The sequence below is a fragment of the Protomyctophum bolini genome (assembly GCF_963924005.1).
Source record: "Protomyctophum bolini genome assembly, chromosome: 11".
Classification (NCBI taxonomy): Eukaryota; Metazoa; Chordata; class Actinopteri; order Myctophiformes; family Myctophidae; genus Protomyctophum; species Protomyctophum bolini.
The window spans coordinates 3,939,432-3,961,928 of record NC_137872.1 but is presented as its reverse complement, the minus strand read 5'-3'; the positions used below and the strand labels follow the sequence as shown (position 1 = coordinate 3,961,928).

The following is a 22,497-nucleotide window of genomic DNA, read 5'->3' as shown; positions in this document are numbered from 1 at the left end:
TTTTCTGTCTGAACTGAAGCAGTCAAAGCCAAGGAGAATGTTACATTACTAATTCACCATCGAGTAGCCTCTGCACTAAATGTCACACTCACATGATAGAACAGCAAGATAAAAACGGAGTCTGTCCATCCATTCATAAAATGAATGTATCTATCTATCTATCTATCTATCTATCTATCTATCTATCTATCTGCATACCAAACTAATAGTCTATCAGTATAAAAACAAATTGATTATATAGATTATATAAAAAAATATGATATCCAGATGAATATCAATATTGTGATAATTATTAAAAAGATATTGTGATATAATATTTTGTCATATTGCCTGCCCCTACCTCATATCACTTTATTAAAGAAAAATCACACCTGTGTGAAGTGAGGGGCACTCTTATCATCATACATCATGTTTTAATTTACGTCATATTTAGCAGAATTTTGACCTAATTTCTCCGTTCATTGTCAATGGCAAATATTGAGACGTGTGGGGACTAAAGCTGTATATAGCAGGGGCTAGCGCCCCTCAAAAACACATTATTTGATAACTTTTCCTCGTGCTCCTAAAATAATTTGTGTGCTACTAGATTTTTCAACTTAGGCGCACACGTGCTACTTGGAAAAATGCTAAGCGTCGAGCCCTGGATGTGGAGACAATAAAGACTATTATTATTATCATTATTATTGAAGGTGGTAACAGTCCATTTGCTCAGTACAATATTTCGGGGGCATATTTAGAATGTGTGCAGGCTTGAGTATGTTGAATCTAGTTTGCATGAGGATTTAGTTGACACAATGAAATAAAATGGCGATAGTATTCCATGTGGGGCAGACGGCCCTGTCACAGCCAGATTTGGGAGAGCAGCAGCAGAAGCCAAGTATGCAGAACACATATACACACATTTGACATGACACAAAGAACAAGACAATTTACATACATAAAGACATGAAGACAAGGTCGACTGGTGGACAAAGGACTAAAAAATAAATACTTTTTGAAACGTCTAGGGGGAAAATGAATGGGGAATTATTTCCTTTTCCCTCGTTGTTCTGAAAGGAGGGCGGAACTGCGACGCTCTATGTCATCTTATAGTATGTTTTTACTGAAGGAAAGCAACTAAAGAATACGGGGAAGCAGCTTTTTGCTTCTACGGGCCGACGTCATGGAACAAGCTCCCACTGTACCTTCGACAGGCAGCCTCTGTAGACATTTTTAAAGCACAGCTCAAGACCCACTTCTACAACATTGCTTTTAATTGATATTTTATCTTTTGTTATTCATGTTCTCACTGTATTGCATTACTGCTTGTTTTTTAATGTCTTTGCCTTGCTTTTCTTTCTTTTTTCTCCATTGCTCTGTTTAAAGCACTTTGAGCTGCAAGTTAACTTTTTGAAACTCGCATTGCAGTAACTCTGGGATAAGGAAATAATATTATGGGACCTAATACCTATACTGTAACTGCAGAAGTACATCTTTGTCCTCGCTTTCCCCTTCACTCTGTGATTACTTCACGAGAATTTATAATGGCCTGTCACAATATTGTACGTTAACCCATTCTGAACGGGAACCCCTTTTGGTGTTAGCATCATGTCATGCTTTAGCTATTGAAAAATAGCAGATCTACAAGCTCATAGCGCGCCACCGAGTGGCGCGCTACGAGCTTGTAGGTCTGCTATTTTTGAAAAATCGAAGAACGACTGACATTTTTAGAATCTGATCTCAGGTCAGAATGGGTTAATCAGACCAGTGTGTGTCCAGTGGAAACCTCGTATGAATCTGATCTCAGGTCAGAATGGGTTAACAACAACGCGGTGTAATTAAATAACAGCGCATAGACGGAGGAATGGAACATACTGTAAGACATTTGGACACGAATCACGGTGTGCTATACTCAGCTTCCATCTACATATTATCACGCTTTGACAGCCCCATTAAATTTCTGTCAAGTAAAGCTTTGGCACTGTAGCCCTGATGAGCAAAATATTAATCACAGAACAGAGGGCTAGTAAAACTATCATCATAACTGGAGTGTGATCGTGTGTCTTTTTAGACTAGCTCCATTAACCCAAAGTAGGGAGTGTAATAATATACTTTGTTAAACTTACTTTGAACTTTGTAAAGTGGTGTGACGACAACCACCTTATTCTTAACGTTAAGAAGACACAGGAGTTTACAGGGCTTAAAGCCCCAAAAAATCCCAAGACTGAAAATGTTTTTTTTGCAAATCTGCAGTGATCTCATTAAATAACCCCTATGAAATCCTCCGGACTGAAATCAGTCCCCAGGACTGAGAACTTTAAGCCCTGAGTTTAACTGTTTTTTGTTTTTTCATGTTTATCACATTTATATATCTTTTTTATTATGTATTGTATGTGGAACTGAACTACTCATTATCATTGTCGATAATATTCTGATGTTGTCATATACAAAAAATGCCTAATAAGAAGACACAGGAGATGGTGTTTGACCCCAAGAGTATTGGTGACCACAGGCCTCCTCATATAAATACTTGGGGATCTGTATTGACAACTCACTGACTTGGAATACACATGTTGACAGTCTCTGTAGTAAACTACAGCAAAGACTGCACTTCCGCCGATGTCTCAGGGTTCATGGTGTTGACCAAAGATTTATGTTAGTGTTCTATCGCGAGCAAGTCTTGGAAAGCCTGGTCAGGTTTGGCATCACAGTTTGGGTTCGGTAATCTCTCAGTGCAACTGAGGTCCAAATTGTTCAGATTGGTGCAGAGTAGACTGCAGGGAAGATCATAGAGGTAAGACAACTCCCCTCTCTGCAGTCTATTTATGAGCAGGCTACATTAAAACAGGCTCAGAAAATCGTCAGTGATGGTACCCATGTTTTAATTAAATGGCGAGTTTGTACTTATGCCCTCTGGGAGAAGATACAAAGAACCAAAGTGGAAGTACATCAGATTAAATAAATCGTTTGTACCAGCATCAACTAAGATGCTGAACGAGGCTCTGAAACTGCAGTAACTACGTGAGGCTAGATTATCCACATCATGTGTGCAATTTGTGTAATGTTGTGTCTTCATCTGTAATGTATTTTTGTTGTCATTGATGTTTTATGTGTGGCTGTAGTTGGGGTGAAAGACAAATTTCCCTTGTGGACAATAAAGTTTACCTTGACCGTGATATGCCATGGGTTTTCAACAGGTGGTCATTGCAATGTGGTCCCTGACCATGCATTTAGTAATGTACGATTTGTTGATTTGTTTTAAATGTTCTTTCCACTAGTTGAGAAACCGTGAACTGAATGACCTGGTGACCTATGATGTAGTCATTTTATTGACAAGTTGGAGTTCAAGAAATTCAACATAAAAAGGGAGTTAGAATCTCAAGAAGGGGGAAGAGCACCGGATTGTCTGGTTGAGTCATTATTATTAGGACATTTTACCAGTCAACGGTTGAGAAACAGTGGGATGTATTTTATACACATGGGATAAGTGTTAACTTACAAAAGCACTATATAAATCTTAGCCCATATCCCCCACCCGACACAATAGTGGTCCTCGGGTTGATTTTAAGTCATTACATACTATAATTATACATTTTTATCCCGCGATCTTGTAACCCATATTTTCACCCCAGTGTCAATTATCTAATAATGTAATCCTGGGCTCTACAACACTCCCTCCAGCAACCTGAGGAGAGCAACGAACTGACCTCATGCTTCCTTTTAGTGCATGAGCAGCATCCATCCAAGCCATCCAACCAGGGAAAGGGGGGTTTCCCCTGGTTGGACGTTGCGCGTGGAAGGAATATGTTATTTATCCAACCAGTTCCTTATCCTTCTACCAGTAAGACGCGCAAACGCGGGAAGCGAACGCAGCTCGTACATATTTGGGTTTTTTAAAGATTTATTTTTAAGTTATTATTTTTTTAAGTTAAGTTATTTTTAAGTTAAGTTTTTAACTTAGCCATAACCATATAAGGAGTCCCCAAAGCAGCTATACGTCCAAATATGGAGTGTGTTGCATAAATCACAAACAAATCACTCAGCTCCATATATGGGCACAAAGGGGGGGGACACGCACGGACAGACATGATCTGCTAGGTCTCATAGTAAGTGCTCACTGCGTTCGCAATCAGGCGCCCCGCAGTGAGCCACAGCGTGCGCCATGCTCGGGAATCATTTGATTAGTAGATCTGACGCCCCCTCCCCTAATCCAACCCTTTGATGCTGAGTGCCAAGCAGCGAGGCATTGGGTCCCATTTTTACAGTCTTTGGTTATGACCCGGGCCGGGGATCGAACCCCGACCTCCCAGTTTCAGGGCGGACAGGACACTCTAAACACAACTTATATTAGGCCACTGAGCTGGTAGCACTCATAGCGTGGCACAGAGTGCCGTGCTACGAGCTTGTAGGTCTGCTATTTTTTGAAAAATCGTGAAAATGTGGCACAAATTTGGAATATATATTCTTCAGAGCGAACGTTTTTAACTCAAATCTGTCCCTGGAACAACATATTTTGAGATGGGGGTCGGCGGCCAATTACATATATTTTTGGGGCTCCTTGACCTGAAATAGTTTGAGAACCACTGATATAGAAACATGGGGTTTTTCAGAAAACTGTCAAAGCTCATTCATAGTCTGGATTTTCGGTGGTGAGGTGGTGACCACCGCTCCGGTGGTGAGCTGAAATTACGTTGAGCAGTGGCGAGTAAAAACAGAGAGAAGGGCTGGGGCGGTGGCGGTGTTAGTGGTTTGCTCTTCACCGCGGCTCGTGACGTCATGTTGTAGTTCGGTGGTCACCTCAGTGACGTCATGTTGTAGTTCGGTGGTCACCTCAGTGACGTCATGTTGTAGTTCGGTGGTCACCTCACCACCGAAAATCCATACTATGAATGAGCCTTCAGGATTTAGAAGACATTTTGTAGAATCGAGCTCAGGTCTAAAGGTCATTACACACTGGCGAATTGGCGACGCGATATATTCGTGCGATAATTTGCTTTTTTTTTTTTAAACAATTGAAGTCCATGCAAGCTTCCACATCTGTTTTGTGTATGTTGGTGTTTCATGGTGTCTTTTTCTTTTCGTATGTGAACGTGTCTGTTATTTGTATGCAGCTGTGACTCTGTCTCCAAGACAAATTTCTCCCAAGGGAGACAAATAAAGATAACCTTGAACCTTGATCAGTGGCGAATGTGCGAAAATGCGACTGTTTTCGCTCTTTATTTGTTCGCTCTGGTGTCGTATTTTGCAGAGATTAGCAGGCGAACTGCAACATGCAATATTTTGCATTTTCAGATAGCTTATTCGCATCGCGTCGCTAATTCGCCAGTGTGTAATGACCTTAAATGTGTTAAATAGACATCACGCTATACTAGTACTGCAGTCCATGCTGTGTGTAGAGAGGGTGCAGACTCGGGGGTCTCTTACCCAGCAGGGAAGCAGTGAAGTGCAGACAGACCCTTTGGTCCTGCTGGAGGAGGTCAGTCAGAGCCCCTGGTGAAAACTTCAGCATCTCAATGATGCCACAGAGGGCCACAGACTTCCTCACTGACTATAATGGACAGGAAGAAAGAAATACTTTGGTTAGACATAGTATTGGTTAGACATTCATACTCCTATTTTAGAGCCGAATAAAAGTGGGTTCGGCTCTGTAGAGCCTACAATGTGACGTCATTTGAGGTTCGGGGGGGGGCGGGTAGTCGACTCTTCAGTGCTACTGAAAATTTCTGACGAGCCGAAATCATTTCGGCACTACAACGCCGAAACAGAGGTAAAATAGGAGTATGAATCGGCCCTTAAAATGAAGTACTGCACCCAGAAAGAAATACAGAGAGATGATGGATATGAATGTGAACACAATTTAATTCACAAAAGTGAGGAGTTTTGCATTTTCACGCTGAGTTGAACTGTAGATAAGTGGGGAATGTTTTCTTTTATTTTTCTAACTTTTTCGGGGTTTTTTTTTTGATTGATTGAAATATTTATTAACAGTTTTCAGAATTACTGTACATTTCAAGCACAAACTCAATACAAAAGACTGTTAGCTGTGAGTGGACGACCCAATTAAGCATTACACTTGTTTACAACAGGGTCCACCATGTTCAATTCATCAAAACATTTAGAGACGTACAAATAGACACTTCTATAATAGTTAAAAAAAGAACAGAACAGGAATTCATCATAAAGGAAGCAAAAAGGGAAAAGATACATATACAGTGAGGGGAAAAGGGGGGGGCGGTGGGGTGGATTCAGATTTTACGGGGGCCAGTTTCGAATTGCAGCCGTCCGTAGGTGCCCTTTGACTTTGAGAGTGGTTTTGAAGGAGTCAAGGGATTCACATGTCTTAATGACTGTTGGTAGGGCGTTCCACATTTTGGTGGCATAGGAGCGAAAATAATTTAGTCCCTTGTTTGTGCCGAATCTGGGTTGTACATGTTTTGTTGCACTCCCTCTGGTGTTGTGGTTGTGGACTTCGTTTATATTAATGAAGTATTTAGACAGGTACATGGGTATCTTGGTGGTGTATCGAATCTTGTGGACCAGACCCATTGCAAGATGCTGTAGCCTACTCTGTCGTCGACCCTCATAGTATAATAATAATAACAACAACAACAACAACAACAACAACAACAACAACAACAACAACAACAACAACAACATATATGTTAAGTTTCCTCACCGCAATGTCATCACTCTCCATCATTTCAATGACACAGGCGACGCACAGAACCACCCCTCCGCCGTCCGGAGGCCCAAGGCGACCCGTCCACTTCGAGTCGTGTCTGAAGTGGACCTTCTCGTAAACAATGTCGACGCTTGTTGTTGTCATACTGTCGTGTGTAGGAGGTCAATACTTCTCCGCGTCTGTGGAGCAGAGCAGCAGGTGGTTAGGGTTATATAACTATGGACTGAGGAGTTGTAGTACGCTAATAAAATATGCTACAAAATGGTCTTATGTTGGCTGAGAAAAGTCTTTCCACGCGGTCACTCTACTCGACTAAAAACTAGGTATTTTCGACATGGCGTTTGTTTTCCCTTCTTGACAAAACAATGACGCGGTTGTTGGACGACGTACATAATACATTAACCTTAATTTACTGTTATTTTGTTAAATGTAGGTCATGTATGTTAGTCATTCATTTCCATTTGAATTAAAAATGGCTGTTGCTGTAATGCTGTATATAGCTAGTTTAGTTACCTTACCTGCTGTATTCAGCCTACGGTCATCCTTGGCATTGCATCGCAATTGGTGACGTTACCGAATTTTGTGACTACAGGGGTCACTATATTGGGGTTACATATAGTAGCGTAGCCTGCAGTAGAAACTAATGAATATAGGTCACCAAAGTCGGTGCACAGCCAAGCAAACTCACTGTCACGAATAACCGAAAATGCGCGGGCTTGAGTAGAATGACGCTATTCGTCAAATCTTTATCTTTATTTATTTATTTGTATGATTTCACCCAATCATTACAGGCATGGGCTGGGCTCCCTCCTTTTATAACTTTTATCATTTATTTTAGCTAAATTAGTTAATATAATAATATTAATTAGTTAATATGAATTGAAAATGGTGGGCCCTATTGTAAACAAGTGTAATGCTTTATGGTGTCGTCCACTCACAGTTAACAGTTTTTGTATTGAGTTGTACTTGAAATGTACTGTAATTCTGCAAAAACTGTTAATAAATCAATCAATGAATCAAAATAACCTTCTGTCTAACATATCTCTCATTGTCTTTTTTAATGTTTTTATCTCTCTATAGGGAACCCTGCAGTTTGTCTCACTTCATGGAAAAAAGCACCAGTTAGACATCTCAGATCTCACTCTATAGGCTATTTGCTTTCCCTTAATTCCCACATAATATACCACCATACTGTCCACAAGCTGCTTTCCTAACTGTCTATATCCGTTCTTTCCAGTTCACAATGATGTATTGGTATCAATTTATAGGCCTACCCAAGGAATCCAATAGGGTGTGTGTGTGTGTGTGTGTGTGTGTGTGTGTGTGTGTGTGTGTGTGTGTGTGTGTGTGTGTGTGTGTGTGTGCAAGTGCACTTGCATGCAGCACGTCATGTGTATGGGTGTTTTGTTGCAGCCAGTAGTAGGCTATCATTTAGATTTGAAGGCCAACATTTTGTTTATTGCCATGACAACAAAAGCCTCTCAGCGCATACGTACGCAACCCAGGGACTATCTTGATGATGGAGTGAGGGGGCGAACGAACGAGTATCAGCCACCAACATGTCAATCTGTATAGTCTCTCTGTCTTCCAGTCCTCTCACAGTTTCACTAAATCGTTTCGTTCTCTCTCTCTCTCTCTCTCTCTCTCTCTCTCTCTCTGAGATGTATGTTTCTCATACACACACACACACACACACACACACACAGGCCCAAACACAAACATACTGGGGGGGGGAAATAAAAGTTTGCTGAACATCAAATGGAGTGTGTGCAGCATGATGTGAGAATGTGTGTGTGTGTGTGTGTGTGTGTGTGTGTGTGTGTGTGTGTGTGTGTGTGTGTGTGTGTGCGTGGCTGCATGTGCATGCGTGCGTGCATGCGTGTGAGCGCATGTGCATGTTGTTTATTTGCACATAACTGTGAGTTGTGTGTATGCATACGTGGGAGTGTTTATTTGCACATACTGTATGCCCACGTTGACTGTGTGTGCGCACGCGTGTGTGTGTGTGTGTGTGTGTGTGTGTGTGTGTGTGTGCGTGTGTGTATCTGGAGATCACACACTAAATGTAATGTATTTACACAATAAATGTTGGAGGTTGTTGTGCTGTGGTCCCCATCACTCCCCACTGTTGCAGGAGGAGGTGGTCAGGCCGACAGAGAGAGAAGTACAGTACAGTATAATATAGCAGATCATGTCAGTGGTTTGGAACACATGTTTTCTCCTGAAATATCTATTTACGCCTTGATGGGAGTTTAATCCATTTGTCTAGACTCTATTAGCTCCCCAGAGAGAGAGAGAGAGAGAGAGAGAGAGATGCACAGGTGAGATCTACAGTGCATGATCTGTCAAATTTATTGGACAACCTTTTCACATTGAGTGTTCTCTCGGGGCCAATAAAGTCAGGCAGCAGAACTAAAGCATCTGTCCGAGCATAAATAGGGGATTTGCAGAAGTATAAACACCTTCCATGTCATTGTTAGGGTCTCAGATAGAACGTCTGCCAGTGTGTGTGACATAGAATCTATGATATGATCTATTCTATGTGATGTGTTGTGACGTGATCTATGTCATAGATCACGTCCCGTGTAAACAAATGCATTGCACACACGCAAACACACAGTCACACACAAACACACCCACACACACACCCCCACACAGTCTTTTTGGCTACACACGATTATACACTTACACACTTGACACTGGGTCATGTTAACCTTTTTTCCTGAGAAGATATATGCCTAGGAATAGGCCTAGAGAGTAATCTTACAACAATGATTATAATTTCATAGATCGAACATGAATGTTCAAATAACTAAACAAAGACAAGTTTATATAGTATGTTGACACTAGTTGCCCGTGTCCACTGTCCACGAGTAAGATACAGTTGGGTCCATCCTATATACAGTAAGATAATTGTGTATATGGTATACACAGTTGGGTCCATCCTAAATATAGACTATACGGTATAGTTTGTTTCCAGTCACCTCACTTTGTCATAATGCTGAAATCATTACAATGATGTTGCCAATAGTTTTCTTTTAAAACCTGTATTTCGAGTGGTGACGTCATGCAGTTCTAGTGGTGACAATTTGGAGTTTGGATTCTATAGAGGTTTAAAAATGACATCAAGGTTTTGAAACAATTAATGAAGTGCCAAATAAGAAATCAAAAGCTAAAAGAAAGTGCAGTTTCCTGTGGGTTTCTTGTTCTTGCTATAGCCACCACAGTTTCTTGAAGATGAATGTGAAAGTACAAGTTGTTACTATAATAAATAACCAATTATTTAAAACAAGACTGACACATATACAGTAGTATTGCTTTATTGTCCAGACTGTGCAGCAGACAGGAAATGTGAAAATTAGACATGTATACACAAGTTCTTATAGTTACCTGATATTAGCCTATACACCCACGGTATAAATAGCAACATTTCTTGTAGGCAACAACAATAAAACATAATAAGTAGGCTACTGTATTTGTCATTGAGCCTGTCTATTTGTACATCTCTAAATTTTTTGATGAATTGAACATGGTGGACCCTGTTGTAAACAAGTGTAATGCTTAATTGGGTCGTCCACTCACAGTTAACAGTCTTTGTACTGAGTTTGTGCTTGAAATGTACTGTATTTTTGCAAACTGTTAATAAATATTTCAATCAATCAATCAATAAATCAAGCATGTAAAATGTAGGCTTATATTAGCACATTTTCATGATTCCATCATGACTCCATTTTTATCATGCAAGCTGGGGTCTGCCCTGCAGTGCATGATAGTTCTGCCCCCAGGCCCAGCTGTTGTGAGTTGTGACAGAAGCAGAGGAGGACAGACAGTAGAAAAGGGGAGGGAGGAAGAGAGGAAGACAGGAGAGAGTCCGTAAACCTCGCACCATCGCCAGACTTTCCACCTCGGTCGGAGTGTGGTGGTGTGGAGGAGGGGGCGATGGCAACTCTCCGCGCCCCGCGCCTCGGTTCAGGCCGTTCAGGTGCGCTGCGCTACTAAGTGAATGTTTATGTGATAACGTGTGCAGCTACAGCTACTCTACTCGCAGGAGGAGGAAGAATGGATACTCATTTATCAGAAAAATGCACATTCAAGACAATCAAAAAATGACCGGAACGGCTTCGGCAGGAGCGGCAGGGCAAGTGGAAACTTTGGTCCAAGGTAAGGTATACAGGCCTATATACCGATACGGTACAATGGACACTATATTTAAGTTTCAGTAAGACTGCTACTTGATTGAAATGCGCAAGAGTAGAGTAGCCTATGGCTTTTCTGAGTGAGTGTGTGTGTGTGTGTGTGTGTGAGTGTGTGTGTGTGAGTGTGCGCGCGCGTGCGTGTGTGTGTGTGTGTGTGTGTGTGTGTGTGTGTGTGTGTGTGTGTGTGTGTGTGTGTGTGTGTGTGTGTGTGTGTGTGTGTGTGTGTGTGTGTGTGTGTGTGTGTGTGTGTGCGTGCGCGCGCGCGTCTGTGTGTGTGGGAGCCTGAGAGGAGGGGGCCTGGGAGGGGGTTTTCTCTCTCAACTTTGATGTGAACTCATTTAGGCCTATATATATAATGTAATGTATATCAATCATTCAATCTGACAAACTTTTCTCTGAACGTTTTTCGTCATGACGGAATGAATGGTGCCGGGGTTTGTGTTTGTGCAGCCCGGATTCATGAATGATGCATGGCAACTTTTTAGCAATTTCAGCAATTCTGTTCAGTTGATATCATATGATAGGCCTATATATCTTATCTATGCCATAGATCTGGTGGTCCATATCTCTATATGCAGATATGGACCAGAGCTATATTATGCCATATCTTTAATTTTATGGCTTAATGAATGATTGCAATTGTATGCAGGCTACTTCCTGTCCTAATGAGACATACAAGATCATTTGTCTTTCACATTTCATTGCTGTGGCCATACCTAATGGTAGCAGATAGATAGGCATGGACAGAGAAGACTAGACAAACATGTTGCAATGCTTATAGTGAAGCTGTAAGGCTTGTCTTTCTTCAGTTAAATTAATTCAATTAGGCTACTTAGTGCAGTAGCCACAACTTGTTTATGGTGTTTGGTTATAAGCTTATTTGTGTTGCTAAATATAGTGTGAACTAGTATGAACTATATCGCTGATTCCTGTAATTCTTATTATTATCAATATTCACATCACTGCTACAGAAAGCTTGCTCGATACATGTTCAGTCTTCACCAACTAAATAGCATTTAGCATAGAGTAAATGATGTAACAATAGCTATACACAATTATCTCTCTCATACATCGGTCAGTTTTTCCACTGTCAGATAGCCACAGAAGCCACTCCTATACAGACAGCTATGTCCCTGGCTGGCTGTGTCCCTGGCTGGCTGTGTCCGAGCACGAAAATAGCGTTTGGTTGGTTTTGTGTCACTGTTGTGCAGCCTAACACACACACACAGTGCAGTGCAGTGCAGTACAGTACAGTACAGTACAGTACAGTACAGTACAGTACAGTACAGTACAGTACAGTACAGTACAGTACAGTACAGTACAGTACAGTACAGTAAAGGGACCCCCTGGGGACCCCCACACGGTAACTCTGTCATTTCTCGACCGCTACGGATGCGGGGTGGCTGGCCGGAAACCCGGCCGCAACACACTGGGCTGTGGGTCAGGAACTTCCGGGGACCCCCTGGGGACCCCATAGACTAGAGTAATAAAAGGATAGAGACTGAACCAGAGCGTTAGCTCCGCCAACCCGCTATTCATTTCAATAGAAGTTGCTCAGTGGAGTTTTGAAGCACCCGGAAAAGACTGCCGGAAGTACAATTATAACTCAACGGCTCGAGTGAGCGGAAGTTTAGCCTTGCCTAGCCTAGCCTAACCCCGGCTTACGCAACGTGACGTCATGAACGTCCGTCCGCCTCCAACGAAAGTGCTGCAATTCCACATTTTGCCAGTAGGTTAAAGTGGCAGCTTCAACGTTGGATAGCCTTATACTGGGGACTTGGGGGGGACCCCCACACGGAGTTAGCACCACTCACTTCACACGGGTGTGATTTTATTTTTGCCGCGTTTGATTAGCATTTTGTCGATGCCCCCCCCCCCCCCCTGACCTCCACAAATAATAATAATACATTTTATTTTATTTTTAAGGCGCCTTTCAGGGCACTCAAGGTCGCTGTACAAGTGTACAGGTTAAGAACAGTACAAAAACACAGTTAAAAGCATAGAACAAAACACAGCTTGCAGCAGAAGACACAGGTCACGCAGAGTCAGGGCTGTATTTTGTGTGTCTTAAGTACCAGGTCTTATTCCCTAACTTGAGTAAACTAAAGACCTGGAGGCGTGATCAATGCCATTTGGCTATTCTGAGTGGCCAAAGAGCATTGATCACGCCTCCAGGTCTTTAGTTTACTCAAGTTAGGTAATAAGACCTGGTTCTTAAGACACGCAAAATACAGCCCTCAGAGTCAAACACGTAACCTACGGCTATGCTAATCCCTTTCAACAAGTCTCCATCCCATCAGCACTTTCCATGAGTCATATACTAACATCATGAAAACAAAGAGAAAAGGCTGAAGGCTCTGCAGCCTGTACCCGTATGCCCCCCCCCCCCCTCCCCTCCCCTCCCCTTCTACACAGCAAGCTACAGTAAAAGGAATCAACACACCAGCACGCCAGGGACCAGAGTACTTCAAACCCAAACAATTAGTCAAAAATAGAGAAACGGGTAAAACAATAGCTACAAGGCTGGGACAACACAGATACAATATTAACAATGCAAAAAAGATTTGTTGAACATTTCATGGCTCACGCCATTGAAGCTCTAAAAGGCACTGCATGGACTTCAACACAATCCTAACTGGACAGTTTTAGGACAAAGACGTTTTAATGAAAATCAGTGGATTATAAGAACCTCAACACGGATTTTCCTGGAGGCTTAAACATGAACTAAAATCAGATCTTGAATACAACAAAACTTTAACTCAGGATTAAACTGGAGTAAATCTAAAAGTGATTGGACCAGACTTCCTTCGGATACATGGCGAATGCATTCATTCCTTGCATTGTGCACTGAAGTCTTTCAGTGCTCCCCCCCCCCATGCAGTCACTTTAGTGCAGGTATACTGTTGGTGATGTGGGGATTTTTGTTGTGTCACATAAACGCAGACAGAGGACGTCGTCTCGAATGTCATGCGAGGACATGTCGTCATTGTGGACAGACAGACAGACAGACGGATCTATGGGATCGTGTCCCCAGGCTGTTGCCAACCAATGGGTGCGCACGCAGTATTCACTGTCATGGGACAGTGGAGCGGAGTCGCGACGGCAGGAGCTTGTAATTGATGAAGATGTGACTTAAAACCAGCATTTATTTGGATGAGAAAATAAGGGATGAAAGGAAATGGATGAGGCCCTGAGAGAGAGAGAGAGAGAGAGAGAGAGAGAGAGAGAGAGAGAGAGAGAGAGAGAGAGAGAGAGAGAGAGAGAGAGAGAGAGAGAGAGAGAGAGAGAGAGAGAGAGAAGAGACAATAGAGATATGGAGTTTGAGCAGGGCAGGCAGGGGCCCCTCCCTTGTTCTGTAAACACTGACACACGCATGCACGAGCATTCACAGGCATGCCCATGCCCACGCACACGCACACACACACACACACACACACACACACACACACACACACACACACACACACACACACACACACACACACACACAAGCACGCACAGTCGCACACACACTCCCCCATTTTCCCAGAGATTAATTTGAGATTTGAGGGCTTTGGGCATGACGACGTAAACCAAATTGACTTGAACATCAGTCAAAAACTACAGGGTTGTGAAAAGGAGGGACGGGAGTGGAAATGAAAAAAGAAAAAAAAGAATCAATGTAACAAATCAAAGAAGAGATTTGGTGACTGAGGAGGAGAAAGTGATGACAGACTGCATTTTGCTCAAAGTGCGGAAAACCAAAAAGGTGGAGGAGGGCAAACTTTGCAGTAACAGTGACAGTTAACTGTAAGAATGGCAAAAAGACAGTTGATGATAACTGAATTTGATCTTGTAATGTATTAGGTTGATATTCATTAACAACCCCTGTTCCTCAAAATGTAGCAATAAAATCTAAATAAAAAAGGAATACAGCACATCCAAAACTTTCAATAAATGGTGGCCAAATGACTCACATTTCCATTTCTTTTTTTAACCCCTGTTCCTTTTTAGCCAAAGCACTGCGATTATTCTGAATATACAAGTAGTAAGTAAGTAAGTAAGTAAATTTATTTATAAAGCACCTTTCTTAACAATGTTACAAAGTGCTGTACAGTGACACAATACAATAAATCATAATCAAAACAGGACAGTACAACAAGCAAATAAGTCTGTCAATACAATACAATCTGTCATTTCATGGCCTATAGACTAGTATATAGAGTTTGGCCTTGGATTTCAGTGGCGTTTCTGTGCTGACTGACATACTCCATAGAGAGGGAGATATAATAAACGCTCCTCACAGCAGGGTGTGAAGGCGGAACATTTGATGTATATGAGGAGTGAGAACTATAAGAAACACATCCGAAGTGCTGCGTACGGCCTTTGTAGCTTTTATCCATTTATCCACCCAGTCACCCGACTCACCCACACCGCTGCGCAGCCTCCACTGAATAAGATCTGTATGAGTATAAATTACTATTCTCTGCAACCCATTCCCTTCTGTATGAGTATAAATGACTGTATTCTCTGCTGCACCCCCTTCCCTTCTGCCTCCATCTCGTGCTCTTGAGCCCTGACCCAATACTCTCTTCTCTCTCTATCCTGCTTCTAATCGATGTTCATTCTTTTCCTCATTCTCCTCAGGTCCTGAATCTTCGCAACACCTTTCTTCTCGTCCCGTCTTTCGTGTGTTGTTGTGGCTCACAGAGGTTGGAGTACCAATCTTTCTTATCTATGAACTAAACCATCCTTCATCCGTTTCCCATTAGTCTTCCTCACCTCCACCCAGAGCCCCGTATACTCTGTCTTCATGTAGTCAAACTTTCTCTGCACCCATTCCTGTCCTCATAGCTCCTCTGTGCTCTCCTTACTTCCAATCTCCTCTCCTCCTTTTGTCCTTGCTCCCGTTTGTCCCTCGATCCTCACCTCCCCCTTTTCTTCCTTCCTTCTTCTCCTCTTTCTCTCTTCTTCCTTTTCCTCTCCTCTCCCATTTAGTCTTCTCATCTGTCCTCTCCTTCCTTGTCTTCTCCTTGTCTTCTCACCTGTCCTCTCTTTCCTTGTCTTCTCCTTGTCTTCTCACCTGTCCATGTCTGTGTCAGTGAGGCCCGCTCCGCCGCGCAGGCGTTCCATGGGTCCCGTCTCACCCAAACGCATCTACAGGAACCTCTCCGTGAGACTGAGGGGCGGAGACTCGTCAGTTGCCGGGGAAACGGACGCGCCCAGACACCTGTCCAAGATTTCAGCAGCTGTAAGATATTTAGGTGTCTTTTGTTTTTTTGAGCGGTGCGTGCCGTCTCCAATGGAGAGCTGTGTGTGTGTCTGAGAAGGACCTTTGACCCCTGTCTGAGGGACCTTTTGACCCCTGTCTGAGTAGTACCTATTGAATATGAATACCAGACGAGTCGCCCTTTACCAACTCGCCCCCGGCGTAAAAGCCGGTGGAACTGTGCGGCCTGGCATTCCTAGTAAATTATGCTTAAACGGTTAAACCTAACCTTATTCCTAAACCTTAACGTCAGTAAAACTATGCCTGAACCTAACCTTATTCCTAAACCTTAACGTCAGTAAAACTATGCCTGAACCTAACCCTATGCCTAAACTTAACCCCAGTAAAACTATGCCTAAACCTAACCCTATGCCTAAACTTAACCCCAGTAAAACTATGCCTAAACCTAACCCTATGCCTAAACTTAACCCCAGTAAAACTATGCCTGAACCTAACCCTATGCCTGAACCTAACCCTATGCCTAAACTTAACCCCAGTAAAACTATGCCTAAACCTAACCCTATGCCTAAACTTAACCCCAGTAAAACTATGCCTGAACCTAACCCTATGCCTGAACCTAACCCTATGCCTAAACTTAACCCCAGTAAAACTATGCCTAAACCTAACCCTATGCCTAAACTTAAAACCCAGTAAAACTATGCCTAAACCTAACCCTATGCCTAAACTTAACCCCAGTAAAACTATGCCTAAACCTAACCCTATGCCTAAACTTAAAACCCAGTAAAACTATGCCTAAACCTAACCCTATGCCTAAACTTAACCCCAGTAAAACTATGCCTAAACCTAACCCTATGCCTAAACTTAAAACCCAGTAAAACTATGCCTAAACCTAACCCTATGCTTAAACTTAACCCCAGTAAAACTATGCCTAAACCTAACCCTATATGCCTAAACTTAACCCCAGTAAAACTATGCCTAAACCTAAACGTATTTCTAACCTTATTCTCAGTAAAACAAAATATACACCGAGCGGTCGGTGTGAGGTCGGCGGAAATACCGATGGGGGGCGGAGACTCGTCAGTTGCCGGGGAAACGGACGCGCCCAGACACCTGTCCAAGATTTCAGCAGCTGTAAGATATTTAGGTGTCTTTTGTTTTTTTGAGCGGTGCGTGCCGTCTCCAATGGAGAGCTGTGTGTGTGTCTGAGAAGGACCTTTGACCCCTGTCTGAGGGACCTTTTGACCCCTGTCTGAGTAGTACCTATTGAATATGAATACCAGACGAGTCGCCCTTTACCAACTCGCCCCCGGCGTAAAAGCCGGTGGAACTGTGCGGCCTGGCATTCCTAGTAAATTATGCTTAAACGGTTAAACCTAACCTTATTCCTAAACCTTAACGTCAGTAAAACTATGCCTGAACCTAACCTTATTCCTAAACCTTAACGTCAGTAAAACTATGCCTGAACCTAACCCTATGCCTAAACTTAACCCCAGTAAAACTATGCCTAAACCTAACGCTATGCCTAAACTTAACCCCAGTAAAACTATGCCTAAACCTAACCCTATGCCTAAACTTAACCCCAGTAAAACTATGCCTGAACCTAACCCTATGCCTGAACCTAACCCTATGCCTAAACTTAACCCCAGTAAAACTATGCCTAAACCTAACCCTATGTCTAAACTTAACCCCAGTAAAACTATGCCTGAACCTAACCCTATGCCTGAACCTAACCCTATGCCTAAACTTAACCCCAGTAAAACTATGCCTAAACCTAACCCTATGCCTAAACTTAAAACCCAGTAAAACTATGCCTAAACCTAACCCTATGCCTAAACTTAACCCCAGTAAAACTATGCCTAAACCTAACCCTATGCCTAAACTTAAAACCCAGTAAAACTATGCCTAAACCTAACCCTATGCCTAAACTTAACCCCAGTAAAACTATGCCTAAACCTAACCCTATGCCTAAACTTAAAACCCAGTAAAACTATGCCTAAACCTAACCCTATGCTTAAACTTAACCCCAGTAAAACTATGCCTAAACCTAACCCTATATGGCTAAACTTAACCCCAGTAAAACTATGCCTAAACCTAAACGTATTTCTAACCTTATTCTCAGTAAAACAAAATATACACCGAGCGGTCGGTGTGAGGTCGGCGGAAATACCGATACCAGTATTACAACACGTGATACTGAATCTATTCCAAGCATTCGTTTTTGCAAAAAGAAAACACTACTTGGGCTAAGACGGCCATAGCACATTTGTGATTACGGCTATGGCTGTTTTAGCCTAAGGAGTGTATTTTGTGCAAAACTAATGTTTGGAATGGATTCAGCATCATGAAAACCCCCTAGTTTGACATGTCACATGCCACATAAAGCATGATGACATTTAGATTTGTTTTCCTTATAGGTTGTTAATGCTTAAATTGCTCAACATATGCAAGTTAGCATCCGGCAGTTTCGACATGCTGGGGACTCAACATTTCTAACATAAAACGTTGGTGTACTCAAGATGTCCGGGTTCACATTCTGGCTACTAGACTAAAAGCCATTGCAAATAAGCAAATTGGCACTCGATCTTAGCATCGTACCAAGTTCACATTCATGTATCTCATTCTCAAATATTATTTTCTGTCTTTCTATATTGTCTGGCTTTGAACAGAAGCTCCCGTTGTTCCGATTCATGATACATGGACTTTTTTTCCCGATATTAACCCATGTTGGGCGGGAACCCCTTTTGGTGTTAGCATTATGCTATGCTTTAGCTATTGAAAAATATCAGATCTACAAGCTCATATAGCGCGCCACAGAGTGGCGCGCTACGAGCTTGTAGGTCTGCTATTTTTGAAGAATCGTGAAAAGTGAAATGAAAGTGTTTTGAGAACGACTGACATAGAAAAACATCAGCTTTTTCAAGAAAACTGTCAGGATTTAGAAGACATTTGCAGAATCGTTCCCAGGTCAAAATGAGTTAATCCAATGGCATGCTCTCTCTCTCCCTCTCTCTCTCTGTGTCTCTCTCTCTCTCTGTTAGTACAAGACCCTGTGGGAGGCAGTGGAAAATGAGGACACTCTGGCGGTGCAGAACTTGCTGTCCCGGGACCGTCCGAACTGCGGAGGGGGAGGAAGTGCGTGGGAGCGGGGAGAGAAGAAAGAGAGGGACTGGGAACGGGAGCGGGAGAAGGGGGTGAACAGGGTGAGCGAGCAGGGCCTGGTCCCTCTGGACGTGGCCGCGCTCACCCACAACTCTCCTCTGTTCCACGTGTTGACGAAGGCCGGAGCCCGACACAACCCTGTCTGTGAGTGCACTCTCTTCAATAAACCTATAGATGTGGGCCTGGGCCGTGCATAGAGTTATATATGAATAGAGAAGACACCCGAGTTCTCCTCCCATCCACTTGCATTAAGTTGCTCAAAAGCGCATGAGGCGATTTCACTCCTCCTTCCTGGTAGGAACAGAGTGCATTCTGGGATGGATTTGCCCCAAACACATGAACGTGCTGCCGTTGACCATCATTGTGCCACAAAAAATCATAAATATAGATGTGGCGAGTAATACTAAGTTTGTGCCGAGATAGAAATACAGGTGCGCCTCTGCATTTTGCGAGAAGCACACCATGAGTACTTTTTGTGTTTCTTGTTTCCTGTATTTTTGAGGGGCGCGCTATAGCCCCTCCAACAGTATACACAGGTTAAAAATGTTTTGTCAAACCAAGTGACTTCCATTGGAAATGCATTAGGGGGGGGCCATTAAACACGGACAAGACACAAGACAAATGTTTTTTTTAAAAGACAAAAAAATCACAATAAGACACGTTAACATCATGAATGACTAAAGAAAACACATAAACACAATAACACATAACAGCAAAAGCAAGGAACACAAAAACAAACAATCCCACCCACTCCTCCCCCGAGACCAAAGATGCCACAAAATGTCAGTACTCCTACTACTGTGCAATGGGAACAAAAAATAAATAATGATAATAATAATGACTAACTCATGCCCTTAACCAAATCTGCAATACCAGACCAAATCTCGATGTTTTCCTCTTTTGCACCATGCAATCTTGCTGTGGACATTTCTAAATAAATTATAATCTACTAAATCTAGAAAGGTCAAAGCCCATTGGGCGAAATGACAATGTATGAGGAGGTTTCCAGCGCGAAGCAACCATCTTCTTTGCGGCCGTTACGCCAGCAAAGAAGACACGAATACAGGTATTATTTAATGGTAACTGGGATACACCAGTAAGACGCGCAAACGCGGGAAGCGAACGCAGCTCGTACATATTTGGGTTTTGGACGTATAGCTGCTTTGGGGACTCCTTATATGGTTATGGCTGAGTCATGGTGACGTAATCACTCAGCTCCATATATGGGCACAAAAGCGGGACAGACACACACAGACAGACAGACACACAGACAGACAGACATGATCTGCTAGGTCTCATAGTAAGTGCTCACTGCGTTCGCAACAAGACAAATGTTGTATGCATGTTGCAACAGTGTGAGTGAGGCCAGCATACCTGATTGTATTACCGTAAGACTTGAGTCGTTGTATTGTCGGGGTAGGGAGTGAGTAGGGAGTCCCTGACCCCTGTCCTCTTTCATCCCACCTCTCTCTCTCTCTCTCTCTCTCTCTCTCTCCCTCCACATCATCACAGTATGCCGCCCCACGGACTGGGCGCTGAAGCTGGACACGCTGGTGGAGCTGGCGGGCAAACGGGTGGACGAGAAGAAGGAGGAGCTACAGCAGAAGGCCGGGGCGGGGCCACACGCGCAGGCCGACGCCCAGCGCCAGCTGCGCCTGTGGACCCTCCGGCAGCAGCTGTACTGCAGGATGAGGGAGAACTTCCACGGCACAGGTCAGAGGTCACGGGTTTCAGCTGTATATAGGGGGTCAGAAAAACATTCTTTTTTTAAACCATTCTGCGCGGGAACCCCTTTTGGGTGTTAGCATCATGTTATGCTTTAGCTATTGAAAAATAGCAGATCTACAAGCTCGTAGCGCGCCACCGAGTGGCGCGCTACGAGCTTGTAGGTCTACTATTTTTTGAAAAATCGAAGAACGACTGACATTTTTAGAATCTGATCTCAGGTCAGAATGGGTTGATCAGACCAGTGTGTGTCCAGTGGAAACCTCGTATGAATCTGATCTCAGGTCAGAATGGGTTAAACACTGGTTTGGGACACCAGGCTGTACGTCACACACACACAGGCCTGTTCCGTTCCTATCCCCCCCCCACCCCCCACCCCCACGGGGGGCCAAGAAGAGTAAAGCTAACGTTTTTAACGAGCCGGGGTCTCGGGAGAACGTTTTCCAGAAGCCACTGGCTAGACTCATTAACCCACTGAGGACGGGAACACATCTGATTATTTAATTATAATTACCAATTATTTAAAACTTTAGCTGTTGGGAAAAATAGCAGATCTACAAGCGCTTCATAGCACTACGAGCTTGTACAGTAAGATATGCTATTTAAAATATAAAATTGTGAAAATGTGGCACGAATCGTTGAATATGCATTCTTTCACAGTGAACAGTTTTTCTCTGAAACAACATTTTGTCAGGTGGGGGTCGGTCAGCGGCCAATTCTTTTTGGGGGTCCTTGACATGAAATAGTTTGAGAATCACTTTACATTAGAAACATGAGGTTTTTCAGAAAACTGTCATGATTTAGAAAGACATTTATCTGGCCTCGGTCCTAAATGTGTTAAGAGCAGAACTAGACAAAGGCAGCCCATCAAATTCTCCAAAGCAGTGGTGATTAGATCGAGGGTCTAAGGGGCTGGGAAAGTTGATTTCTACTGGGCTCTCATGGGGAACTTTCCTTCCAGAGGAAATGTAACGATGTGTCGTGAGCCCCCAAAGGGGCTGAACATTCAGAAAGATTTATCTCAATATGGCCACATTCTTTGTCATACATTGTCATCATTATTAAGTGTCTGTATCTCTCGTCTCCTCAGATCTTCCCGGAGCTCCCAGTCACGTGTCCATCGTGGTGACCAGCACCGCGTCCTTGTTCGTAGTGATCAGAGAGTCGGAGAGTGGCGCCGCTGGGTTGATCACCCGCTACAGAGGTGGGTGGATCTTTTTTAACCTTTATTTAACCAGTAAAAACCACATTGAGACTGAAGTCTCTTTTACACAGTGTGAACTGGCCAAGACAAGAGGCAAAATAAGTGACACAGCTCTGCCAGTAACAAAAAATACACAACAAAAAAACAGGACAGACATACAATGCTCATAAATACAGTACCCACTACCGAAGAAGCTATAAAAGGGAGAACAGGAACGCGACCAATAAGGACTAATAAATAAAAACTAAGCAACGGAAATTGCTAGTAGACTAAAAAGCAAGCAGACATTTGCTATATGAAAGACGCTGGATGAAAGACGTTGTACTGTTATGCATATTATAAA

At 43.0% G+C, this 22,497-nt stretch overlaps 2 protein-coding genes across 2 annotated transcripts in view; one reads left to right on the top strand and one right to left on the bottom strand.

Moving 5' to 3' along the window:
- Positions 1–6,805, bottom strand: part of mei1 (meiotic double-stranded break formation protein 1) — a gene marked incomplete at both ends in the record, with an annotated part of 133,097 nt that extends 126,292 nt beyond the window's left edge. The window contains 2 exons of the mRNA XM_080776466.1: positions 5,404–5,527; positions 6,656–6,805. Coding sequence (XP_080632592.1) covers positions 5,404–5,527; positions 6,656–6,805 — 274 coding nt within the window. The remainder of the gene's footprint in view (positions 1–5,403; positions 5,528–6,655) is intronic.
- Positions 6,806–10,529: 3,724 nt separating this feature from the next.
- Positions 10,530–22,497, top strand: part of LOC308323726 (ankyrin repeat and fibronectin type-III domain-containing protein 1) — a 29,125-nt gene continuing 17,157 nt past the window's right edge. The window contains exons 1-5 of the mRNA XM_080775523.1: positions 10,530–10,822; positions 15,939–16,087; positions 19,105–19,369; positions 20,738–20,938; positions 22,041–22,154. Coding sequence (XP_080631649.1) covers positions 10,744–10,822; positions 15,939–16,087; positions 19,105–19,369; positions 20,738–20,938; positions 22,041–22,154 — 808 coding nt within the window. The 5' untranslated portion in view covers positions 10,530–10,743. The remainder of the gene's footprint in view (positions 10,823–15,938; positions 16,088–19,104; positions 19,370–20,737; positions 20,939–22,040; positions 22,155–22,497) is intronic.